The sequence below is a fragment of the Tachyglossus aculeatus genome, chromosome 16 (assembly GCF_015852505.1).
Source record: "Tachyglossus aculeatus isolate mTacAcu1 chromosome 16, mTacAcu1.pri, whole genome shotgun sequence".
Classification (NCBI taxonomy): Eukaryota; Metazoa; Chordata; class Mammalia; order Monotremata; family Tachyglossidae; genus Tachyglossus; species Tachyglossus aculeatus.
The window spans coordinates 14,312,359-14,336,828 of record NC_052081.1 but is presented as its reverse complement, the minus strand read 5'-3'; the positions used below and the strand labels follow the sequence as shown (position 1 = coordinate 14,336,828).

General features: G+C 41.4%; 1 protein-coding gene across 1 annotated transcript in view; it reads right to left on the bottom strand.

Moving 5' to 3' along the window:
* HMCN1 (hemicentin 1) overlaps positions 1–24,470 on the bottom strand; it is a 296,199-nt gene that overhangs the window by 61,609 nt on the left and 210,120 nt on the right. Inside the window, exons 53-69 of the mRNA XM_038757640.1 lie at positions 22,353–22,503; positions 20,879–21,073; positions 19,246–19,359; positions 17,772–17,959; positions 16,171–16,267; positions 14,733–14,894; positions 12,003–12,116; positions 11,689–11,891; positions 10,707–10,788; positions 10,450–10,581; positions 9,583–9,732; positions 7,525–7,684; positions 5,008–5,132; positions 4,593–4,776; positions 3,683–3,780; positions 2,834–3,112; positions 2,209–2,405 (exon numbers count right to left, since the gene is read on the bottom strand). Coding sequence (XP_038613568.1) covers positions 2,209–2,405; positions 2,834–3,112; positions 3,683–3,780; positions 4,593–4,776; positions 5,008–5,132; positions 7,525–7,684; positions 9,583–9,732; positions 10,450–10,581; positions 10,707–10,788; positions 11,689–11,891; positions 12,003–12,116; positions 14,733–14,894; positions 16,171–16,267; positions 17,772–17,959; positions 19,246–19,359; positions 20,879–21,073; positions 22,353–22,503 — 2,631 coding nt within the window. The remainder of the gene's footprint in view (positions 1–2,208; positions 2,406–2,833; positions 3,113–3,682; positions 3,781–4,592; positions 4,777–5,007; positions 5,133–7,524; positions 7,685–9,582; positions 9,733–10,449; positions 10,582–10,706; positions 10,789–11,688; positions 11,892–12,002; positions 12,117–14,732; positions 14,895–16,170; positions 16,268–17,771; positions 17,960–19,245; positions 19,360–20,878; positions 21,074–22,352; positions 22,504–24,470) is intronic.

Below are 24,470 nucleotides of genomic sequence, written 5' to 3'. Positions count from 1 at the left end.
AATCAATATACAAGTGCAGAAGTCTGGACCAAATTCCCCAAAAGAAATATGATCTGATAATGGGCATGTGATTCTCAAAGGTATTTTTTATGGTATTTGTTAAGCGCTTACCATGTGCTGGGCACTATACTAAATACTGGGGTATATACTAGCTAATCAGGTTGGAGACAGTCCATGTCCCACATGGGGCTCACAGTCTTAATCCCCATTTTACAGGTGAGGTAACTGAGGCACAGAGAAGTTAAGTGACTTGCCCAAGGTCACACAGCAGACAGGTAATAGAACTGGAATTGGAACCCAGGTCCTTCTGACTTCCAGACTCATGTTCTACATACTAGACTATGCTGCTTCTCACTTCATTTACTGATGCTTTGGATCAGCTCAGTGAATCCCAGAATCAATTTTCATTTTAGTTAACATATACTGTCCTACTGTATTACAAACACAGTATCAAGTATTAATCACAAAAAAATAGATGTTTTTCAGAAGTGGTCAACCTGTCAGTCCATTAGTTTATAATGTAATTTTATAAAATCCTCTGGCCTATTCATAGACAAAACTGCAATGCAACTACAAAACAACATGGTAGATTAAAGCATTTAATTACACTATATTCTATCCTTTGTGGTAACATAATGTGGAGGCCCAAGCTACTCCATGAGGAACCGGGTTCCTTTTAATGAATTATGGGTTGAAGATGACAAATGCGGGGGGTGGACATATTTTTTGACAGGAATTTCCCTGTAGAAAATTAGGGTTTTTATGTCCCATTCTGCATTGTGCAAAGGCAAATTACCTGCCAAACTGTACAGATGTCCTGGATTCAAAGACGACTGTTTTTAAGTTCTTAATATTGAACTTAAGCAGAGTTCTAGTGACCAACTCACCTAACACTAATCAGCTAGTGTCTGCTATGTCATTAAGGGCATCAAGACACTTGGATTTGTTAAAACATGGACTGCTCAAAAAAGGTTGGTCTCATGGATGTGGAATGGGTGAGTGATATGTACTGAGATTTGCAAATAGCCCCTTGTCCAAAAAAGGAACAAGTGTTGTTGGGTGAGCTCTATGAGGGCAGGGACTGCCCCTTCCCTAACTTTAAAGTCATTTCCCAGGTTCCTATTGCTTGACTCTGAGGAAGCGCTCAACAAATACTACCCAAGGATGAAGTAGTTTTTATGGCCAGAGCAGGAGTCCCTGGGACATATACATTTTTAGTGCTTTTGTGTTATTAGAGGCAATGGGGCCTCCTCTTTCTTCTAGGACGTTCTTGAAAGATGGGCTTCCCGGATTAACTCATCTATAGAGCCGGAGAAGCAGCACGGCCTAGGAGTCAGAAGGACCTGCGTTCTAATTCCAGTTCCATTACCTGTCTGCTGTGTGACCTTGGGCAAGTCACTTAACTTCTCTGGGCCTCAGTTACCTCACCTGCAAAATGGGCGTTAAGAATGTGAGCCCCATATGGGACATGGACCGTGCCAACTTGATTAGCTGTGTCTACCCCAAGGCTTAGTACAGAGCCTGGCACATAGTAAGCGCTTAACAAATACCACTTAAAAAAAAAAGATAGAGTGACTGACACAAAGTCCTTTCCAGGCATATGATTTTGCCAAGTGCTATCAATGAGAGTAGAGGCATAACCATTTCAACTTAGCTCCTCTCAAAGCTGTACAGTGCTTAGTACAGTGCCTGGCACATAGTAAGCGCTTAAATGCAGTAATTATTATCATTATTACTAAATCAAATTTGACCCTTCTGATTGATTACATGCTTCCTGATCCTTTGGGAGTCATGGTAACACCTTCAGGCTCCACTCATCACATAGAAATTGAAATTCACCACAGGCCTGAGGTGGTAACATGCATGTATTTCCCAGGAGGATTCACCCATATCTTTTCTGCTTTCTGCCTTTGTTGCTTACTCTTTTTGCAGTCACATCAATCCAGGTGGATTTCAATCAGCCAGTCTCAAAACCAGATTTATTTTGTAGTACGGAGTGAAATATAAGCCTTGATGTGTTTTGGGATAATTTGCTTCTAATCAATCAATAAATGGTATTTATTGAGCACTTATGTGCAGAGCACTGTACTAAGGGATTGGGAGCACACGACAGAATTAGCAGACATGATCCCCGCCCCAAATCTGCCAAGACATGTGTTCCGAGACCCTTTCCTCATTTCACAAGTGTAAACAGGCTGCCCCACTTACCTGAGCATTAGATACTCGAAGCACCTCTCCGTCTCCCAAAACCTGGATATTATCCACCTGTGGCAGGGGCCGCCCATCTTTCATCCAGGTAATTTTGGGATCTGGGATTCCAGAAGAAATGCAGGACAGCTCTAGAAGGTTGTTCACAACTACGGATATCTCTTCAGGCTGATTAGATCCATTGATACGAGGTGGCTCTGCATAGGGATAAAATTTGGGTGTTAGGCATTACTCCCGATTAGCCAAAATCCCATTCCCTGCAAAACTACAGATTATGCTATATATCTTACTGAATGGCAAAAAAAAAAAATCACAGGACTGTGGTGCCTGGATCTGAGAAGTAGAAACAAGGAGTGTGTTGGCACACAACAAACAGAGAGGTTAGTGGGATGGGAGGAATAAAAGGACAAGGAGCGGGAGACAAATAAATGCAGAGATGGGTAATCAAAGAAAGGAACAGACAGAGACACAAGCAAGAGTTAAAAGACAAAGGAGGAGAATACCAAGCCAAGAATTATAGGAAAGGAAAGGAATGAGGACATAAAGAAAGGAAGAAAATATAATTCCTGCCTAAACTAGCCAAGATCTGATACACCTGCCCATTATTAGTATATTGTAAACTTACCCAGCACCTTCAGAGCAAAGTGCTTGCTGACTTCTCCAGCCTCATTGATGGCAGTGCAAGTATATCTGCCAGAATCTTCTGTCTCTGCTTCGACCATCTGAAGGACCATCCCTTCCTTACTGATGGTCAGATGGGCCCCCAGTTCTAGAGGTTGCCCATCTTTCAGCCAAGACATAATGGGAGAGGGGGTTCCATCAGCAAAGCACTCCATAGATGCTGGGCTGCCTTTGACTACGGTTATTTCCTCTATTCCACCTGCGTTGTCCATGTTTGGAGGTACTTCCGAGAAAAGGAAAACAAGAGAATGAGATCATTGACCTAAATATTTTAGAACTTGGGACCAACAAACCACACAACTTACAATAGTTTTGAAGCATTTTCAAGAAATTTTAAACAGTTTGAAATGTAATAAGCGTTGGAAGTGTAAAATAAGGGCTACATGGCAAAAATTGTTTTCTCTAGCAACTTAACTAATAAGCACGTTTTCTTTCTATAAATGGATACGTGTAGAGTGAACACTTCAGCACCCAGGATTATTATTCTCTATCTTTTTGATACTTTGTGATAATATTAAACTACTATATTCTTTCTATTCATTTGTGTGGAATTAAAAAACCAGTGTTATTGGTTCTACTTCAGTTTCAGATGCTTGCAAGAATTATGAAGTTTCATGTAAATGGACACACTGTTAATATCTTGCTGACCACAACGAAGGACACTCAGCAAATTACATATGTCAGTGTTCGGAAAGGAGGAGTTCCAGGATAAACTGAGGCAGACTATATCTAGTTCTAAATGGAAATGAACAAACATTTGCCATCCATCAATTGCTCACACAAGGAGACTTACCAAACACATGAAGATTGTAATTTTTGTTATCCACTCCAGCCCTGTTAGAGGCCACACAAGTGTAGATGCCAACATCAGACACCTGAACTCTCACAATTCTGAAAAACATCGCACAGTTTTATAATCCAAATAGAGCTTGAGTTTTAAAAATTCAGCTGGAAAATTTCAAGCCCTATCTTAGCACCACTTGGCTAGTTAAATAGGATTCCTCTTGCCCACCAGGGAATCATGGAGTTCTATTAGGGCCACAGGCCTTGGCAGACTATCTTTCCTTTGGAGGATAGTGATAAGGTTAAAAAAAAAAAAAGGAAGTCAACCACTTAGCTTTATAATTTGCGTATAGAAAAGCTGCCTTTGAGACAACTCTCATTATAATGTTTGCTAACATTGCCCCAGTCATTTTGATGATGCCTCTCTCTCCAAAGCCCTTTTTAGAGCTTATCCTTTCTCAAAGTGAAGTTTACCCTTTATTATATGAGTACTTCCCCATTATTTAAGTATATGAGATGCAGAGATTTTTAGACAAATATATGGCCTGGATTGAGTTTTGGCCCACCTTGAGGTTCATTTCACCAGGGCCATCCAAAAGCAGTTAAAAATATATTTTGCACTATAATAATGGCATTGTGAATTTGTAGAAAGCCATTTTTTATTTTTCCAAAGCTCTGTTACATCAACTATCTCATCCTCATAACATCTCTGTGGGGAAGAAACTAAAGTACTAACAAAACAGATAGATTAAGTACTTGGCCCAAAGTCACCAGGATAATTGGGGCTAGTCTTCTAAATCACAGACCTCTATTCCTCAAGGCGTCCACACTAGCTCTCTACTGCAAGCCCAGGAGGAAAAAAAAAATGAAGGTGCTTCAGAGACATATTGGACTTCAAAAATCATGTTTCAAAAACCAACCTTAGAAACTTTCCATTGGGCAGCAATCTGATACGAGATGAGACGGGAAGAGGAAGTCCATTCTTTAGCCAGTTGATTTGAGGGGGTGGAATTCCTGTAGCTGTGCACTCGATGTTTATTGAAGAGTCCAATAAAGCCATTATATCTCCAGTTTCTTCTTTATTACCAACAATAGTAGGTGCAACTACAAATTTGTAGGAACAGGAAGAGCACGATAAGGACTACTCAGTATATGCTCCAATACAATTCCTCCTGCCTTCTTATTGTGAATCCCATTTGGGAACATCATTAAATTACAACAAAAGAAGAACGACCCAAGAATAACTGCTCCTGGGTCTTTACTGATAATGTGTATCCTAAAGGTACTAAAAGTCAAAACAGACTGGAATGGAACAGGCCATGTGTTGAAACTTACCGTAGACATTCAAGTTAAAAATCCGGTCTTCTTCTCCTGCAGGATTGGTAGCTACACAAGTGTATTTCCCCATATCAGATGTGAGAGCTCCAAAAATGTTTAAGGTGCTGCCATCTGATGTCACTCTATGCAAAGATTAGAAATAGAATGAATAAAAATGTGTTGATTAATGTGGTTCTGTGATATGGAACAATCAATTTTGCTAAATTTAATAGCCAATACTAAACGTTCTTTTCAGAAAAAAAAATCTCTCTATAAAATGATATTGTCCTATCTGATCCTGAGGGCCAAACTGTATTTCCTTACATATGTGAGACTCTTATTGGAGCCATAGCCAATTAAGTCACTGTAATTCAACAGGCATAAACCCTTCCTCCACCACTGTTGGGACTTTAATAAAATTTTGCATTAGTATAAGAATAGAAAAATCCAGACATGAAAATTCACTGGCTCAAACAATAAAAATACTTATTCTCCCAAGTTTTAATAGGCACAATGCCTTTGAGTCACTATCTTGAAATTTATTCTACTGTGTTGAATGATTCTGGAGCTATGTCTGGCTATTTTTTTCCCATTACGCTAAGTGATATTTCTAAACAGTTCTCCTAAAGTTAAAAAGTGCTTATTTAATATACATCAAATTATATTTAGTATTATGTACCTTAGAATATACTGTGTATGTGTGTGTAGATGAGAAGCAGCATGGCCTAGTGGACAGAGCACGGGCCTTTGAATCAGAAGGAGTCTGGGTGTCAAGTCCCAGCTCGGCCACTTCCCTGCTGGGTGACCTTGGGCAAGTCACTTAACTTTACTGTGCCTCAGTTACCTCATCTGTAAAATGGGGATTAAGACTGTGTTCAACTTGATGAGCTTAAACCTACCCCAGTGCTTAATACAGTGCCTGGTACATAGTAAGCACTTAACTAATGCCATATTATGTGTGTGTGTGTGTGTGTGTGTGTGTGTGTGTGTGTGTGTGTGTGTGTGTGTGTGTTACGTGTTTGTGCATGTATAAATATTTGTATGTATTTGTGTATATATACACATACACACACACACACAAATGAACCACCAGCTAATTATTTCAAAGGTGGAAAAGTAAAAGCATCATCTAGATTAACAACAAAATCACTAGTAGTGTGTGACCACTGGACTCCCTCAGTCATGTCCTTTTATAGGGCTTCATAATAGAGTAATATACAAGAGAAGTGGTTCTACCTCCTCCGCCTCTCCCCGACCCTTCCTGAAGAAGACCCACTCGGTTGGTTCATAGGAAAAGTATTCTATTCCCAGATAATGGAGCTGGAAAATCCTGCACAGGTTTATGCAAACCCAATCCTCCCCTGATCACAATGGAAGAGGCGTTTGGGCTCATTCCATGACTTGCATCAATTATGCCCTAAGTTTAAAGAATTTGCTACTGGTGAGTTACAAGCCCAATTATACAGTAGAAATACAGGCTAGCACTCCTCTAGCAGAGAAAAGTGGATCATTAAGGCATGTATTAGCTCAAATATCCAAACAAAACTTTTGTTTCATGTTGTCCATCAAAATATAAACAGAGGCAGATGGTGCAGAAGACTCAGTAATATATTTAGTGCTCAAGATACAAGATTGTTTGAGCTTGCTGAAGGAAGAGGAGGTGGTGGAATTGCCTGAGAAAAATAGACTACTTCTACGTGGCATCTCTGTCCCTCCCAAAATTGTATTAATAATTATTACTTTTCAATTTCAAAGCACTTCTCCAAATTGACATGGAAGAAAGGTTGCTTCCTTGGACACAAATCAACTCCTAAAGAGCTGACAATAAACACTGAGGAACTTGCAAAATGTGTGTAAAGCTTTGCAAGATTTAATTTTTGAATTCTTCTGCAACAGTAACAGAATTCTGCACTTTTGGAGACGAGGATAATGAAGGAAAAAATGGCTAACTGACTTGTGGGTGGAATTTGAGTCGCCCTCTGATGCCAGACCAAGTCCTCACTCCCAAAAAACATATTTAAATTAAGACAGAGACCGTGAACTAAAAACCTACAATACTGTTATGAATGGAGTATTTCTTTATCGAATTCTCTTGTAATTTATCTTCATTCTAGGAAAGAAAACTCTTTTAAAGGCAATGGATGGGAAATGTTATGAAGCAAAGTTGAAGTCATTCTCTGTGAGATAGTTCAGCTGGATGGTCTAGGGAATTACCTGACCCAATTAGTGTAAAAGTGAGCAAAATCAAAACCTGTTATTTTCCTAATGTCTAAGAGGAGAAATTTACAAAATATCAGTCTTTGTGTGCCAATCACCTCCCTGCATTTGATTTCGTGAAGCCCCATGCCAGATGTCTTCTCTGAATATACATCCTTGTACCTTTCTCCATAGCTTAGTATACTGTTTTGCCCAAAATAAGCACCCAAGGAACATTGTAAGTATAATAAAACAGAGTATCTTAAAATGTAAAATTTCTTGTAAAATTGAGCTCTCCCTGTCCCTTGGGATAATGGAAAAGTTCATCTGGAAACATACCGGGTCCTTTGTGTTTCACCACGAGTAATGGGTTTCCCGTCTTTAAGCCACTGAATAACAGGTGAAGGAGTTCCCTTGGCATCGCACACTAGTTGAATATTTCCTCCCAGATGGACACTGATCTCACTTGGTATTTCAGACCCAACAATACTTGGTGGAACTTTGAAGAAAGAGTTAAGAATGCCATTTCAAAAGACTTAAATAACCTGATTGGAAAACCAAGAATGTACTGAACATTTAAACACACTGACTGAAACAGAACATTTCAGGTTGAACATTTAGTCAAATAAATATTGAAAATATTAGCTGCAAGAAAATTAGAGGAGAATTACAAAATAAGCTGTTTACTCATTTATATACTCAGTTTGTAAGTCAAATGATGTTTAATATCAATACCATTTCACTGAAATATATATGCAAATTCATCTGAATATCATTTTAAAGCCTCTTTTGCTGCTAAAAAGTTTTTTCTGCATTTGCTGATGTATTTTTCTTACGAGTGGCTTTTTTTTTAGTCCTATGGTTATGATACCTCATTTCACACCATTTCATAAAGTTCTGTCAACACCACAATCATCAATATGGTATTCATATAAAAAATGTAAACTGTTTGAAGGCTTCATTGTAGCAGAACAATGCCCAATGGAACATTGGCCTGACAGACTCAATGGAAAAAAACCCTTCCAAAAACAATCATTTTTAATGAAAAAAGAATGAAAGCAAATTCACTTTCTCCTGAAAGCTTGGTTCAATCAGTGGTATTGAGTACTTACGGTATGCAGAGTACTGTACTAATGTGATTGGGTTCAGTGTTACTTGGCTGTAGCTTTAATGATAATACAAATATTGGCTCCCAATTTCTCCCACACATGGCTCTAGGCTGGGAAACATTTCCCTGCCCACTGATCCCTCCTAAAAGAGTGTAGCATCTCGGAGTCTGTGTGAACCTCACTACTACATCCTTCCAAATGGAACCGTGGTAGTGCTTCTTAGGCAAACTCTGACTAAAGCATTACTGCATCGATGAAAATTCTGTGATCCCACAGACCTGACTCAAAGAAACAGGTCCAACCAAAAAAATAATGATAATAAAATTATATACAGGTATTAAATATATACCTGTGTATGTGAGTATGTATGTATGTGTGTATATATATATATATATGTCCATATATATATATATAAAACCTGTTCAGAATTGTGTGTGTGCATTCAATATTGAATATATATATTCAAATGTAAAACCAGGTAAAAATTTCATTAAAATGTGAGAAATGGAATCCTCTTTATCCTTTACCCTCTTCCTGCTCCCACAGGTAGTCAGGATTTGACGTAAAGATATTATTATAGTATTTGTTAAGCACATATTGTGGGTTAGACACTTGTCTAAGTGCTGGCATAGATACAAATTAGATAGAATCCCTGTCCCATGTGGATCTCCCAGTCTAAGTAGGAGGACATGACTGATCAATGCCGTGGTTCTCCAATGTGGCCAGCAAAGGAATATTTGGGGCAACAAGCATGGCAGGCAGAGGAGATGATTTCACCATTTGGAAGTGTTTCCTCTATGCTTTCTGGAGCTTCAGTATTCAATCATTTATTCAATCGTATTTAGTGAGCACTTACTGTTTGCAGAACACTGTACTAAGCACTTGGGAGAGTACAATACAACAATAAACAGACACATTCCCTGCTCACAATGAGTTTACAGTCTATAAACAGCCTTTTCCACTCTAACAGATTGCTCTGATTGCAAGCTCTGACTGCCTGGGCAGAAAGGGGCTGGAGAGATCTGGAGATTTGTTCTTGGATCACTATCGCGCTTGACTACTTTTAGGTTGCTCATTTCTTGTATTGGTTCAGTTTAACTGCTCTTTGATTATTCACGGTGAACATCCAAAGGACTGGCAAAAATGTACAGGAATATCCAACCTGAAAACCTGTTTGCAGGCCTAAAGCTACTTTTGAATCAATCTATAGGGTCATTGTAATGCACACTCATTGTGTTTCAATGGCAGTGATCATAAAAGTGTAATTCTTTTCCCAGTGCCCACATACCTTGAATGGACAGAAGATAGTTTTTCTGAGTTTTTCCTTCTACATTAGATGCCACACACGTATAGGTTCCACTGTCTGCATTCTGGGAACGGGCAATTTGCATCTTACTGCCTCCAGACAAAATATGAACTTCAAGAGAGTCGGAATTCTCTGCTCATAGAAAGAGAAAGAATATAGCTGGTTAGGTCACAGACAGGAGAGATCTCTGCATAGAGGATTATAGCTGGGAAATGGATATGTGGGTGTATTATAAAGAAGAAATTCTTAAAAGTTATATTTATGCTAGTATATTTTGGCAAGTAAAGTAAAAACCAACTTCAATTTATCTGACTTTCATGAACCAGAATAGACCAATTAAGGATGTACCTGCATCAGACCAATGGGCCAAATTGTTCAAGACACTGAAAAATAATATTCCATTTGGTATTTGACACTTTATCCTTTTCAGGAACTTCAGGGCACTGATTAATCAATTGTCATACTACTTACGGCACACCAAATGTATTATTTCTGTTTTGCAAGGGAGGACGTTGGAATAAATACCAAAAAAGGTAGGGGTATATTAGGATTATAACAGCACATAAATGGCAGAACCATTGATTTACTGAAATCCAGATTGTGCAGGGCTCTACTTCCTGGGACAAATTCACAAGCCACTAAGTTCTAGCTCATGCCACCTTACCTATATGTGTAGATTACACATCCCCACACACACACCACTTTTTACAATAATAGAAACTTTGAGCTCATTAGAATGATAAAGATCCCATGGGCAACTGAACGTTTACCAAACTTCAAAGATGCACATCTCTTTCAAACAATGAAGTTAAAGGAAACTTTGTCAAAGATCACAATTTGACTAGTTACCTATTGGCTCTCCGTTCTTTAACCAGACGAGAGAAGGAGGAGGAATTCCAGTGGCATCACATGCAAAAGTCACAGGGTTACCAACAGTCTCAACCACCTCCTCTTCTTTAGGGCCTTCAATACTGGGTGGTACTTTAAAAAGGCAATGGACAAACACAGTGAATGGAATCCTCACTTTCACGAACCAGATGTCAGGGGATTTTTTTTATCAACGTGCATGCATTAAGTAGAGAAAGATAACTCCAGATCATGCTTACCGTAAACGTTGAGATGGAAATTTTTATCATCTCGTCCTGCAATATTTATAGCTTTACATACATATTGGCCAGTGTCAGACACCTATTGTGAAAATAAAATAATTCTTCTTTTATGTAATCCTTTCAGTAACTGTGGATCAAAGGCCCCATAACAGATTCCAGTATAGAGACCATATTCGCTATCATATTGACACCAAAATTATTTTTCAATTCCACATTCAATGTTGGCATTCTGGCAGCGGGGATTCCATCATCTTCACAGATTTTCTATTCAGTAGTAAGAGTATTTGCTGTGGCCTCAGTTCTGTACTCATATACACTATACACCCTAAAATATGCAAGTTAAGTGATAAAACAACAGTCCTTGGTCCTCCAGGGGCTCACAGTCTAAAAATAAGATGGGGAATGGCTTAGCCACAGAAACAGAAAGGAAAATGAAATAATAAAAATTAAAAAAACAACACAAGAGACAATAAAAAATACAGAAGCCAACAAATCCATGGAAAGGGGGGACCTTTAGGGGCCTCTTCAGGAGGCTGCCCACCCAAATCATTGAGAATCCAATCACATTCTAGTTGCAAAAGATATCTATAGCCTGAAATTGGGAATCATCCGCAAGAGGGAAAGTACCCAAGGCAAAGATCCACCTTAACCAACAATCACTGATGGGCATTGCAAGCAGCCTTGTCTAATAGAAATAGCACAGTACTGGGAGGCAGGAGATCTGGGTTTCTTATCTTAATTTGGCCACTTACCTGTGTGACTTTAAATTCGATATGCCTCAGGTTCCTCATCTGTTAAATGGGGATTCAATGCCAGTTTCCCTCCTCCTTAGACTATGAGGCCCATATGGGAGAGGGTCTGATCTGCTTATTTTGTATCTATGCCAGCACTCAGCACAGTGCCTGGAATCTGGCAAGGTCTTAACACATACCACCGTTCTTCTTATTATTATTATTACTAGGGGGGGACAAAGATGTACCTCAGCTCCCTTGATGTGAAGCATCTGCCCGTCAGTTAAAATCTGAACATTTGCTGATTCGGTGACCTTGCGCCCATTCTTATACCAGGAGATCACAGGAGGCGGGACCGCATTCGACTCACACTCCAGCGAAACCGGGGAGCCTTCTCTCACATTCAGCACTGAGAGAGACTCACTGCCGTGGTCTTTAATGCTCGGGGGAACTGGAGGAAAACAAGAGAGACTATTTTCATTGACTCGCTGAGATGGCAAAAAGGTCTCCAGTTTTCCAACGAACTCATTTTACAGGTTGTAGGAGGACAATGAAGACAAACCGTAGACGGTCAGGAAAATCCTTTTCTTGCTTTCCCCAGCAGGGTTGATGGCTAGGCAAGCGTACTCCCCACCATCGGATACTTTAGCTCGGATAATCTGCAGAGTTCGACCACCTGGACCAATGTAAAGAGAGAGACAGTGAGGGAAATACTGATCTTCGGCTACTTGTGTTATCCTAATTGGGCATCTTAACCTCCAATGTCAACTACAGGATTTGAGAGGAAAACACCAGATTCTGTTCTTGGCTGGTCTCCTTTTCTGCCTCGTCTGTTAAGGATACACTACAGGATTAAAGAGGAAAACACCAGATTCTGTTCCTGGCTGGTCTCCTTTTCTGCCTTGTCTGTTAAGGATACACTACAGGATTTAAGAGGAAAACACCAGCTTCTGTTCCTGGCTGGTCTCCTTTTCTGTCTCATCTCTTAAGGATACAGTTCATACCCGCCACACACAAATAGTATCATGGGCTGGGCTATGGGCAGGGGAGGAGATAAAAACTTTAGTTCCTTCTCCATACCCCCAATCTAACACTTCTCGTGCCGTGAATGGGCAAAGGCCACATTAAATTTCTTCCCTCTCTAAAGGAGAGGTTGGGGGTGGGGACATTGGAGGGAGAGAGGTAGGGTGGGGCTGAACACTTAAAACTTAGATCTGGCCCCCAGAAACTGCCATGACAGTTCCACCACTGCGGCCCCGCAACATCCTCCCAGCCCAACTTGAACAGGCTAGGGGATGGGCTGTCCAGACTGTGGGATTCCCCTCTGCCTCCCTTCCCCAAGTCCCAAAATACTCTCTCATCGGCGTGGAGGGGAGGTCTAGGATGGCAGGGAGGAAATGGGGGTGGGAACTGCTGTAGCTTCAAGACCTAGGTCCCCCACAAGTCCTGACCCACCTCTTCCCAGTACCCTCTGGTGCCTGATTCATTCATACATTCATTGTCGTATTTATTGTGTGCTTACTGTGTGCAGAGCACTGTACTAAACGCTTGGGCAGTACAAGTTGGCAACATACAGAAACAGTCCCTACCCAACAAAGGGCTCACAGTCTAGAAGGGAGGGACAGACAACAAAACAAAACATGTGGACAGGTGTCAAGTCACCAGAATAAATACAAATAAAGCTAGATGCAAATCATTAACAAAATAAATAGAATAGTAAATATGTACAAGTAAAGTAAATAGAGTAATAAATCCGTACAGACATATATACAGGTGCTGTGGGGAGGGGAAGGAGGTAGGGCGGGGGGGATGGAGAGGAGGAGAGGAAAAAGGGGGCTCAGTCTGGGAAGACCTCCTGGAGAAGGTGAGCTCTCAGTAGGGCTTTGAAGGGAGGAAGAGAGCTAGCTTGGCGGATGTGCGGAGGGAGGGCATTCCAGGCCGGGGGAGGATGTGGGCCGGGGGTCGATGGCAGGACAGGCGAGAAAGAGGTACAGTGAGCAGCATAGTGCCAGAGGAGCAGAGGGTGCGAGCTGGGCTGGAGAAGGAGAGAAGGGAGGTGAGGTAGGAGGGGGCAAGGTGATGGACAGCCTAGAAGCCGAGATTGAGGAGTTTTTGCTTGATGCGTAGGTTGACTGGTAGCCACTGGAAATTTTTGAGGAAGGGAGTAACATGCTCGGAGCGTCGGTCGGGACACTGCCGTGGGAGCCAAACAGAGAGAGGCGGTGTCATGGGGGACCAGGTGGCCATGCAGGAGGCCTCAGAGAAGGTGCTGAGGAACTGGCCAGGCTTTCTTGCTCCATGTTCTTGCTGCTTTCCCTCTCCCACCAGATAACACCATGATCGCCCTCCCACCTGAGCCATTCACTCTGGCCTTGAGTTAGGGGTTGTTGAGTCAGAGGCCATGGGTTCAAATCCCGGCTCCGCCACTTGTCAGCTGTGTGACTTTGGGCAAGTCACTTCACTTCTCTGGGCCTCAGTTCCCTCATCTGTATAATAGGGATGAAGATTGTGAGCCCCCCGTGGGACAACCTGGTTACCTTGTATCTACCCCAGCACTCAGAACAGTGCTTTGCACATAGTAAGCACTTAACAAATACCAACATTATTATTTAAAGCCCTCATGCTCACGTCACCGGTTTCTCCTCCTCCCTCCTGACCCCAGTTTATGGTAGTCCCACCTCTGGTTTGACAATGAAATACCAGGCAATGCTAATGGGCGATACTAATGCTCGCTGCTCCTCCACTCCCTAGCTTGGGTGAACGGGCAGGACAGTCTTGGGCTTTGGCCAAGAACTGAGGTTCGGAGGTTGGAAGTTAGTAGAGCAAAAGTGGGAGGAGGGAGAGGAAGAAGAGGGAGGGGCTCGCAAAAAGGACCAGTCTGGCCCCTGGCAGGAATTGAGCCAGTCCTAGCTAAGCCCTTTGCTGAACTGTCAAAGAGGTTAAGATGAAGGAAGGGGTGGCCCAATAAATAGAGCATGGGCCAGAGAGTCAGAAGGAACTGGGTTCTAATTCCGGCTCTTTTAATCCCAGCTCTTCTAATCCCGGCTCCACCACTTGTCGGCTCTGTGGACTTGTGTAAGTCACTTAACTTCCCAGTGCTTCAGTTCCCTCATCTGTAAAACGGAGATTAAGACTGAGAACCCTATGTGGGACATGGACCGTGTCCAACCTGATTAGCTTGTCTCTACCACGGAGCTTAATACAGTGCCTGGCACATAGTGTGCACTTAACAAATACCATAAAAAAAGGGTGAAGCCATTCCTAATTTACAGAAATAATGGGATCGCCTTACCGGGCACAATCAGAGCATTGCTGTTCAAACTGATGGGCGCTCCATTCTTGAGCCAGCTGAGGTCAGGAGGTGGGAAACCAGTGGCTTCACAGGTCAGAGAGATGAAATTATTCACCACCACTGTCAGGTTTTCAGCATTCGGCCCGATGACACTCGGAGGAACTGAAACAATGATCACAGTTAGCCCTGCATACTGGGTGGTCAGTCAGCAGCCTGGACTCATCCATTTACTAAACTTCAACCCCACCGCCCCTGTGCTGCCAAAGCACCGAGCTGAAAGCATCACTTGTTTCCCGTGAATTGGTCCTCTGATTTCTCCAAGCATCTGAACCTCGTGTGGTAGAAGCCAATCCAGCTGTCACCCTCCCACTTTGAATCTCCTAATGACTTTGCTCACTTTATCAGTTGCTTCTTTCCTGCATGGAGGTTTGGCAAAGATGAATCCTCTTGATCGGAAAAGATTTCAGGAATTTGAGAGACAAAGCAGGACTCAAACACAGCATATTCATAATAGAAAGCTGGCTCTGTTTAAGGTTATGTCGTTAAAGCAGAAATGGAGTTAGAAAGCTTTCCTCCCTGTTCCCTTTGCAGCCACCTCACCACCTAAAGTGACACTACCAGTACCTCAAGGATGTGCTTAAGAGACATTTATACTTTCAGGGCCTCTATCTTTGCTCAGCATACATTTTCACATATTTCCTAGAAGCAGGTTTCAGAGTATAAAATAGAAAACCATTTAAAAGTTTCCCAATCTAAGGCCCACTGGATTTTCACCCTCTCCCCAACTTCAAAGCCCTACTGAAGGCTCACCTCCTCCCTTTCCCTCAGCTCCCCCTCCCTTCCCCATCGCCCCAACTCATTCCCTTTCCTATACCCCCTCTCCCTGCCACAGTACTTGTTTACATATGTACATATCTGTGATCCTATTTATTTATATTAATGCCTCTTTACTTGTTCTGATGTGTATATATCTACAATTCTACTTATTTATATTGATGCTATTGATGTCTGTCTCCCCCTTTCTAGACTGTAAGCCCATTGAGGGCAGGGACAGTCTCTATTGCTGAATTGAACTTTCCAAGCACTTAGTATAGTGCTCTGCACACAGGAAGTGCTCAATAAATACAATTTAATGAATGAATCATAAGCCAATGACTGCAATCTCAACCAATTTGATTTTAAAAGTTTCATACACCACAGAAATAAAAATAGTTTTCCCTTTCCCTGAGCATTTTTTAGTAACTGATTTTGAAATTCAAATAATGAGTAACCCTTCTTTAACTGTTCCCATGGTTGCTGGTAGCTATATATACTAATCGTTGACCAAATGGCCTGAAGAGTTAGACCACCTCCCAAAACATCAGTCTTATTTCCAGGGAGTTGGGATTCTCATTTTCCAAGTATAAGTAACTACAAGTTAAGCCTTTAGGAATCTTACCATGAACATTTAGGTTGAAATACTTCTTAGCGGTCCCGGCTACGTTCGTAGCAATACAGCCATACCTGCCGATATCTGTTATTTGAGAATTTGAGATCTAAGGAAAAGTGAAAATAATCAGAAGAAATCATTTGTGCAGGAATATAAATACACACATATGACATTCTTGTCTTCAGGACAGCACATGTGTCTGTCAAGGCAGAATGAGAGAATAGAGGCTGGAAGGGCCTCAGGTGGGCTCCCTCTTGGGAACGGGCTTTAAATCACCTAGACAAACGGTGCCTTGCCTTGATGACAGCCACAGAAGGGAGATCCCACAATTCCTTCCAGTCAGTGATATTGTTCTGTACCATAGGGAAGTAGCCTATTTCCATAGTCCTGGATACTAAAGTTGCTGAGTATTATGGCAGGAGGTATGTGTAATTATGATCATATGCGAGCATGCCACGTTTTCAAATGTGGTTGTTGGGTGACTCAAAATTAATTTGACCTTTCAGAATGAAAGACATAGTTACTCGGTTAAGTCACTGTCTTTCTTTTATCATCTCCACTCTGCTCTCTCTCTCAACTTCTCCTCTCCCCGTCTTCCTCTTACATGCTTTCTCTTGAACCCAGCAGCATTCTAGCCTAGCCAGTTAAAGCCTCAACAGTGGACTTTTAGTTCCTCATGGCAGAACTATGCAGAGACAAATTAATCCCAATAAAGGTTTTGGCCTCCGCAGCAACAGAGAGATCCTTGAGTAAGCTTAGGTCCAGGGAAGGAGACAGTAGCCAAGGGAATCAAGTCAAGTGGGTTGATGCTTGGATTAGAACATGGCTCAGTGGAAAGAGCACGGGCTTTGGAGTCAGAGGTCATGGGTTCAAATCCTGGCTCCACCAATTTTCAGCTGTGTGACTTTGGGCAAGTCACAACTTCTCTGTACCTCAGTTACCTCATCTGTAAAATGGGGATTAAGACTGTGAGCCCTCCGTGGGACAACCTGATCACCTTGTAACCTCCCCAGTGCTTAGAACAGTGCCTTGCACATAGTAAGCACTTAATAAATGCCATCATTATTATCTCAAATGTTGATTGAAATGACCAATTATTTCCAAGAATGAAAACCTCATTAGAGTTTTAGACAAATACAGCATATCTGCATGCTTCTATGCTTCTTTTTGTCGTATCTGAATATCTCTAACTGTCTTTCTTTTCCCCTCCCAGTAGTCAAATGCCTTGTGCAAAGTAGACGTTCACTAAAGCTGCTGACTGACTGCCTGAGAAATCAAACTTAACATGGAAATAACTTTTATGACACCTCAGTGGCTAGTGAGGTTAATTAGAAAGTTGTTCTAAAATTATTTTACAAAATAGAATATATAGACTAATAGATCTGATGCAACAACATGACTTCTTTCCAACAGTTACCACTGCATGGTAATGAGAAAACAAATGATAAAGGGCTCTAGCTTTATTCTCAGTGTCCAGAGGCATCTATATTAAGAAGAGGGAAAATGATCAGCTGCTTTCTACAGAACCCAATATCCACGTTGTATCCTTTCCACTTGGCTTTTGGTAATGATTTAAGAAAAAGATATCTTCCAAAAATTTTCTATGTTACCTGCAAAGTTCTGCCATTGGATAAAAACCTATGTTGTTCGTCTTCTACTAAAAGTTGTCCATCCTTTTGCCAGGAATTGCTAGGTACAGGGCTTCCGTTTGACATACACTGCATCAGTGCAGTTTTATTGACAAACACAGTGACCTCTTCGGGTATGTCGCCATTAGCTCCCTTGATGGATGGTGGTACTGTCAAGGCAATGCCACATAGAATAAAAGAGAGAAGGATATCATATTCCAAGTTACTGTTCTTTTAGTAGTAGTAATAGCATTTATTAAACACTGTGTGCAGAGCACTGCACAGCATGGCTTAGTGGAAAGAGCACGGCCTTGGGAGTCGGAGGACGGCGGTTCTAATCCTGGCTTTGCCACTTGTCTGCTGAGTGACCTTGGCCAAGACACTTAACTTCTCTGTGCCTTAGTTACCTCATCTGGAAAATGGGGATTAAGACTGTGAGCCCCACGTGGGACAACCTGATTACAACTACCCCAACACTTAGAACAGTGCTTGGCACATAGTAAGTGCTTAACAAATACCATTATTATCATTATTATTATTACTAAGCTCTGGAAGAGAGTACACAGATGGGAATTACACATGGTTACTGTCCCTAGAAAATTTTTTTCAGTGGTATTTAGTAAGCGCTTTTCAGCCCAGTGAGTATACAATAAAGGAAGGATAATGTTCTAATCCTATGAGCAGGGTGACCAACAGATAGAGCAAGGGGCTGAGAGTCAGAAACCCCAAGATCTAATCCTAGCCCTGTCACCAACCTATTGGGTGACCTTGGAAGTCCCTTTATCAATCAATCGTATTTACTGAGTGCTTACTGTGTGCATAGCACTGTACTAAGCGCTTGGGAAGTACAAGTCAGCAACACATAGAGACAGTCCCTACCCAACAGTGGGTTCACAGTTATTCAATTGTTGCTGTCAGTTGCTTGTGTATCTTATCCCTCTGTGTCTCAGTTTCCTCAGCTGTAGAATTAGGATAAGGTATTTTATTCTCTCTCTCAGATCACCAGCCCTATGAGGGACTGAGGCTCTATTTTGTGTGACTGTCTTAAACCTACCCCAGCATTTAGCCCGGTGCTTTGGCACAAAGGAAGCACCAATAACTATCATAAATATTGCGGATCCAATGCTACTCCTTTCACAAGCTATTTTCATCCACTTGTAGGTTATACCGTGAAATCAATCAATCAATCATATTTATTGAGTGTTTACTGTGTGCAGAGCACTGTACTGAGCGCTTGGGAAGTACAAGTTGGCAACATATAGAGACAGTCCCTACCCAACAGTGGGCTCATAGTCAGGGTTGTTTCCGCATCTAAGTCGCAAATGTCGGGATGCTGCTTCATTTATAACTTGCTGAAACTATTCATCCCTCGAGGCCAATGAATAGAGAGATCACTATTCAAAGGACGAGGACATTTGACGTACGCCTGGGATAAAAGAGGTTAGAGTAAACTCACCAAGCACACGGATATTGTACTGAAGAGAATCTTCTCCAGCCTCATTTACAGCCACGCAGGTGTATCTGCCAGCATTCTCCGCCTGGGCCCTAGGAATCTGCAGCACCCGGCCTCCTGAAGAAAAGCAGAATTGGATATTACATCAAAGTGATGGTACACTTCATTCTACTGCAGAGGCAGTGTGGCTCAGAGGAAAGAGCACGGGCTTTGGAGTCAGAGGTCATGGGTTCAAATCCCGGCTCTGTCACGTCTGCTGTGTGACCTTGGGCAAGTCACTTAACTTCTCTGAGCCTCAGTTACCTCATCTGTAAAATGGGGATTAAGACTGCGAGACCCACGTGGGACAACCTGTTTACCCTGAATCCCCCCCAGCACTTAGAACAGTGCTTTGCACATAGTAAGCACTTAACAAATGCCAACATTATTATTATTTTTTATTATTACAGTCCACAGAGATCACCATGTTTGCAATTTTACTACTTTAAATAAACTTTTAAAATATTTCCTCACTGCCTGTTTAGTCTGAACGCATGAATAGCAAACATACCAATGTATAGCTCACATTAATAAATCACCTTCTATATTGCATAGCAGCTTTTTACATAAAAAAACCCTTATATGTTGTATAGCAACTTGGTTCCCTCCTGACCTCAGAGATACAGAGCAAGGAAAATACTGGAAATAAGCATTCTTTACCTGCACAACAGCAGAAATTGTAACTACCCTAGGAAGATGGATTAATGGATATTTTCAGGTGCTGCTCAAAGAGCATCGCACATGATACTTAGAGGCATGCACAATAGTTCTAGTGTACTAAAAAAAAAGGAGAGAGACAAAAGAACCTAAATGACTCCCCCAAGTCCTTATATTTCACTGCTGCTGGAGCTAGGAATTTAACTAGGATTGTAGACTTTTTTTTAATGATAATGGAATTTCATGGCTCCAGATGATGGTCTGGTTAAAAAACAGGATGAAATCATTAGAGCCAGAAAGCTTACTGAGCCCTTCTAGATTCCAAAGCAGTTGAAGAAAAGTGTAATAAATCCTCTGTCCTGGAAGCTGGGCTCCTATGGATGGAGGGAAGGATGGTTCACAGCCTTGGGCACCTATATCCCCGACACCCCCTATCCTCAAGCCATCATTACTCAGATCAACAAAATTCCTGCAAAAACAGAGGGTGGGTCACGGAAGAGAGCGGGCTTTATCAGTTGGAACATGGGGAAAGTTGTGATAGTTTCCATCAAGGATGGTCTTCCCAGGAGTGGATTACCTCCTCAAAGAGAAAGATACTGTTATTCAATTGTTGCTGTTGGTTGCTTGTTTATCTGCCAACTCTTTTTCTCATCCCTGAATTGACAAATCACCAGGAGTTAAGGACCACAGACATTACACTTGCTTGCCCTTGCCATTCGGTGCAGTAATGTTTGTCTCCCCCTCTAGACTGAAAGCTCACTGTAGGCAGGGAATGTGTCTGCTTATTACCACATTGTACTCTCCCAAGTGCTTAGTACAGTGCTCTAAACATGGTAAGCACTCAATAAATGACTGAATGAATGAACATTAAAAGGTACTAAAGCAAGTGGGAAAAAATGATAGATGATTCAGACTCTCCTTTACAAGTACCAGTACTCACCTGGTAATATTAATACTTTATTGCTGGCGATCACAGCTTGGCCATCTTTGTACCATGTCAAAGTGGGAGGTGGAACAGCATTCGTCTCACAGTAGAGAGAAATGGGATTATTGATGATCACATCCTTGGTCTCCCCATTTCTTTTGATATCCACCGCATTCCCAATTTCCCAGAGCTTCTGAAAACTGGGAGGGACTATGAAGAGAAACAAGTAGTTAAATTTATATGTGAACCAAGAACTTATAATGCACTAATTTCAACGGTAGGAATTTGCAAGTGCTTTAAATAATCCAAACTGGCACTGTTCCAATACTCACTTTTCCTTTCTCCTTCTTGGCCTAGAGGAAAGAGCCCTAGTTTGGGAGTCAGAGGACCTCAGTTCCAATCCCGGACCTGCCAGCATCCACTGTGTGACCTTGGGCAAGCCACATAACCTTTCCATGCCTCATTGTTCTCATCTTTATAATTGGGGTTAAATACCTGTTTCCCTCCTATTTAGACACTGAGCCCAGCGCTTAGTACAGTTCTTGACACATATTGAGAAGCTAACAAATACCATTATTATTATTATCCTTCAGCCCTCAAGCCCCCATCCGGCAGTTAACTATGGTAGGCAGAAGCCGGAGCTAGGGTGCTCGAGTGGGTTCTGATATTTGGGAAATTGAATAGGGTAGGAGAAGTGCTTTAGAGGCCTGCATTTCCCTGAAAAAGGAATGGTGGGGGAGTTGGGGGTGCTTAGAGAGGGGAACTGTCTACTCCCAGAGGCTTAGGCTGTGAGCTCCATGTGGGACAGGGACTGTGTCCAATATGATTATCTTGTATTTTTCCCGCCCCTTAGTACGATGCCTGGCACAGAGTAAGAACTCAACAAGTACCATTAAAAAATTAAAAATAAAAATGCTGCACCTTTGAGCAGGAGATGAGCAGCTCAGAAGCTCTCACAGGAATGCCCACCTTTTTTATGGTATTTGTTCAGTGTTTACTATGTGTGAAACAGTTCTAAGCACTGGGGTAGGTACAAGTTAATGAGGTTGTACACAGCCCCTGTCCGGCATGGGGCTCACAGTCTCAGTAGGAGGGAGAACAGGTCTTGAATCCCCATTTTACAGTTGAGGAAACTAAGGCACAGAAGATGGAGTGACTTGCCCAAGATCACACAGAAAGTAACTGACAGCACCTTCCCAAACAGAAACAAAAAACACTGCAATATTGACCAGTTAAAAAACCAGTGAGTGCTATTGGCTATTTCTCCAGTTAACGTTTATAACAGCAAATAAGCCAGCCACTCCTGAGGGCAACCATAAAGTGAAATGGTTGAAGGCCCAAAATGTTTCGTGATGAGATTTATTTCCCCACAAAACTAGAAATCATTCTGAATTTCAATTTGCTCCAAGCCAAGGGCTTCCTGTTCTTCTTTGCAAGAATATATATATTTAGCCACCAAGATTGAGCCCTTCAGGCATGTCTGCATTACCTTGTATATTGACATCAAACTCCAATTCATCTTCTCCAGCGATGTTAGATGCCACACAACTGTAACGACCGGTGTCTGAAACTTGAGCTTCCTTGATTTGCAGGGTCTGTCCACTGACCGCAATTTTAATATGACCATCTGATTTAAGAGGCTGTGATTTAATTTAAACCGTATTACCATAAAGAGGCATAACACTAACATTACAGTAGAGAAGCATAATCATTTTCTTCATTTTTCTAATAAATCAGCTATATTCATGTGGAGTTTTGGAAAAGGGCAAAATAGTAGGTGTCAAGAAATATTACTCATCATCAGATTGATCGGATCATTAGATTAATAATAATCTGACCTTCCCCTGAGGAATTTACAATCAATCAACAATAACGGCTAAAACTTCAGTAGCGTTTTTCTTTCTCAAAATATTTCAATAGCAGTAAGTCAAGAGCTACGCAGCACCAAGGAGAGTGGGAAACTATCTGATTAAGTTGATCAATGTAGAGGGCAAATCGGAGTGCTGTTTAACAAGTATAACCTAATACAATGAACTCATTACAGGGATCGTGTCTATCAACTCTATTGAATTGTACTTTTCCAAGTGCTTAGTACAGTGCTGTGCACGCGGTAAGTACTCAAAACATAGCATTGATTGATTGATTAACATTCCATTGAGCAAGATTCATACTGAGCTTTTTCAATTATCTTTGCCAACAGGGGAAAACACCACAATTAAAGCTATGAGAATCTAAAGCAATAACCTTCTCTCTCACCAAGCCAATAAAAAGACTTCACATATGCAACAGCGATAAACTGATTTGAATTTCATAGCCTCTCCCATCCCTTTCTCCCCTCTACAAGGAGTGATTTGAGGAGTGAAATGAGTTTGGCTTAAGCCAAATTACTCAGTGTACCTTCACCTTGTGTCTATCTCGTCACCAACCCACTGCCTGTGTCTTCTCTCTCTCCTTGAACTCCCATCCCTTTCATCTCTGACAGACAGATTCTCCCCATTTCTAAAGCCCTCCTAAAATCTCCACCAAGAGGCCTTCCCTAAGTCCCTTATTTTTGCATCACCTATGCCTTTGGAACTGTACCTCCAAGCACTTGATATGTACCTCATCCACAGTCCCATAGGATTTATGCACATATTCTTACACTCTGCCATTTCCTCTATCTGTAATTTATCATTATAACATCTGCCTCCCCCTTTAGACTGTAAGTGCCTTGTGGGCAGGGATCATGTCTACCAATTCTACTGTTTATACTCTCCTGAGCACTTAGTACAGTGTTCTGTACAGAGTAAGTGCTCAGTGAAGACTACTGATTGATTGATTGAAGAGGAAAACCCAGGGGTAGAAGACATTCAAGAACTGAACAGTTAGCGATAACTTGTATTCTTTGGTTCAATTTCCAGATGATTAAATTGAAACAAATTTAAAAATGTATCAAAAGCCACCAAAACACATATCTTGCACTTGGAATATACAAAATTTGAAGCACAGTTCCTCAACATTCAACAAAGCCTCTAAGCAACGTGGCTTCTCTCTCTTTAGAGTAGTATGAATAACTGCTTATACTAGTTACATGGAGCAAGAAAAGTACAAATGCAGGGATACAGTGGGAAAAATAATGAAAAAGGATAATTAAAAAAGAAAAATGTATCAGTTATCCCTTCAAAACAAACTTCTATGGAATTGGTACTTTATTACGAAGTATGGTCAGCATTAGAAAAGAAACTGTAAACATAACATGGTGGGAGTTCCATTTTTTTCCTCCCACAATGGCTTCCAGATGAAATTTGCTTATTTTACAGGCTGAAAGATGATTTCCCTAGCTACCAATGTTGCAAAATCCATCTGGGATCTGAAAAATCAAGTTGTGTTCTTTCCGTCTTAAATTATGACCAGGAACTGGAATTCAATTGAATACTTGGTTGATTATGTGTGAAGCTGGACAGACAGCAGCTTAGCTATTCAGAATCTGTAGAGTTCCAGTATTAAGAAGATTAAATATTTTATTTCTGTCCAGAAGCATCAGTCCATCTGTCTTGAAGGTAAGTGTGAAACAAATTCACTGAATGAAAAATGCCATCATGTGGTCTGAGAGTTAGAACATAAAGAT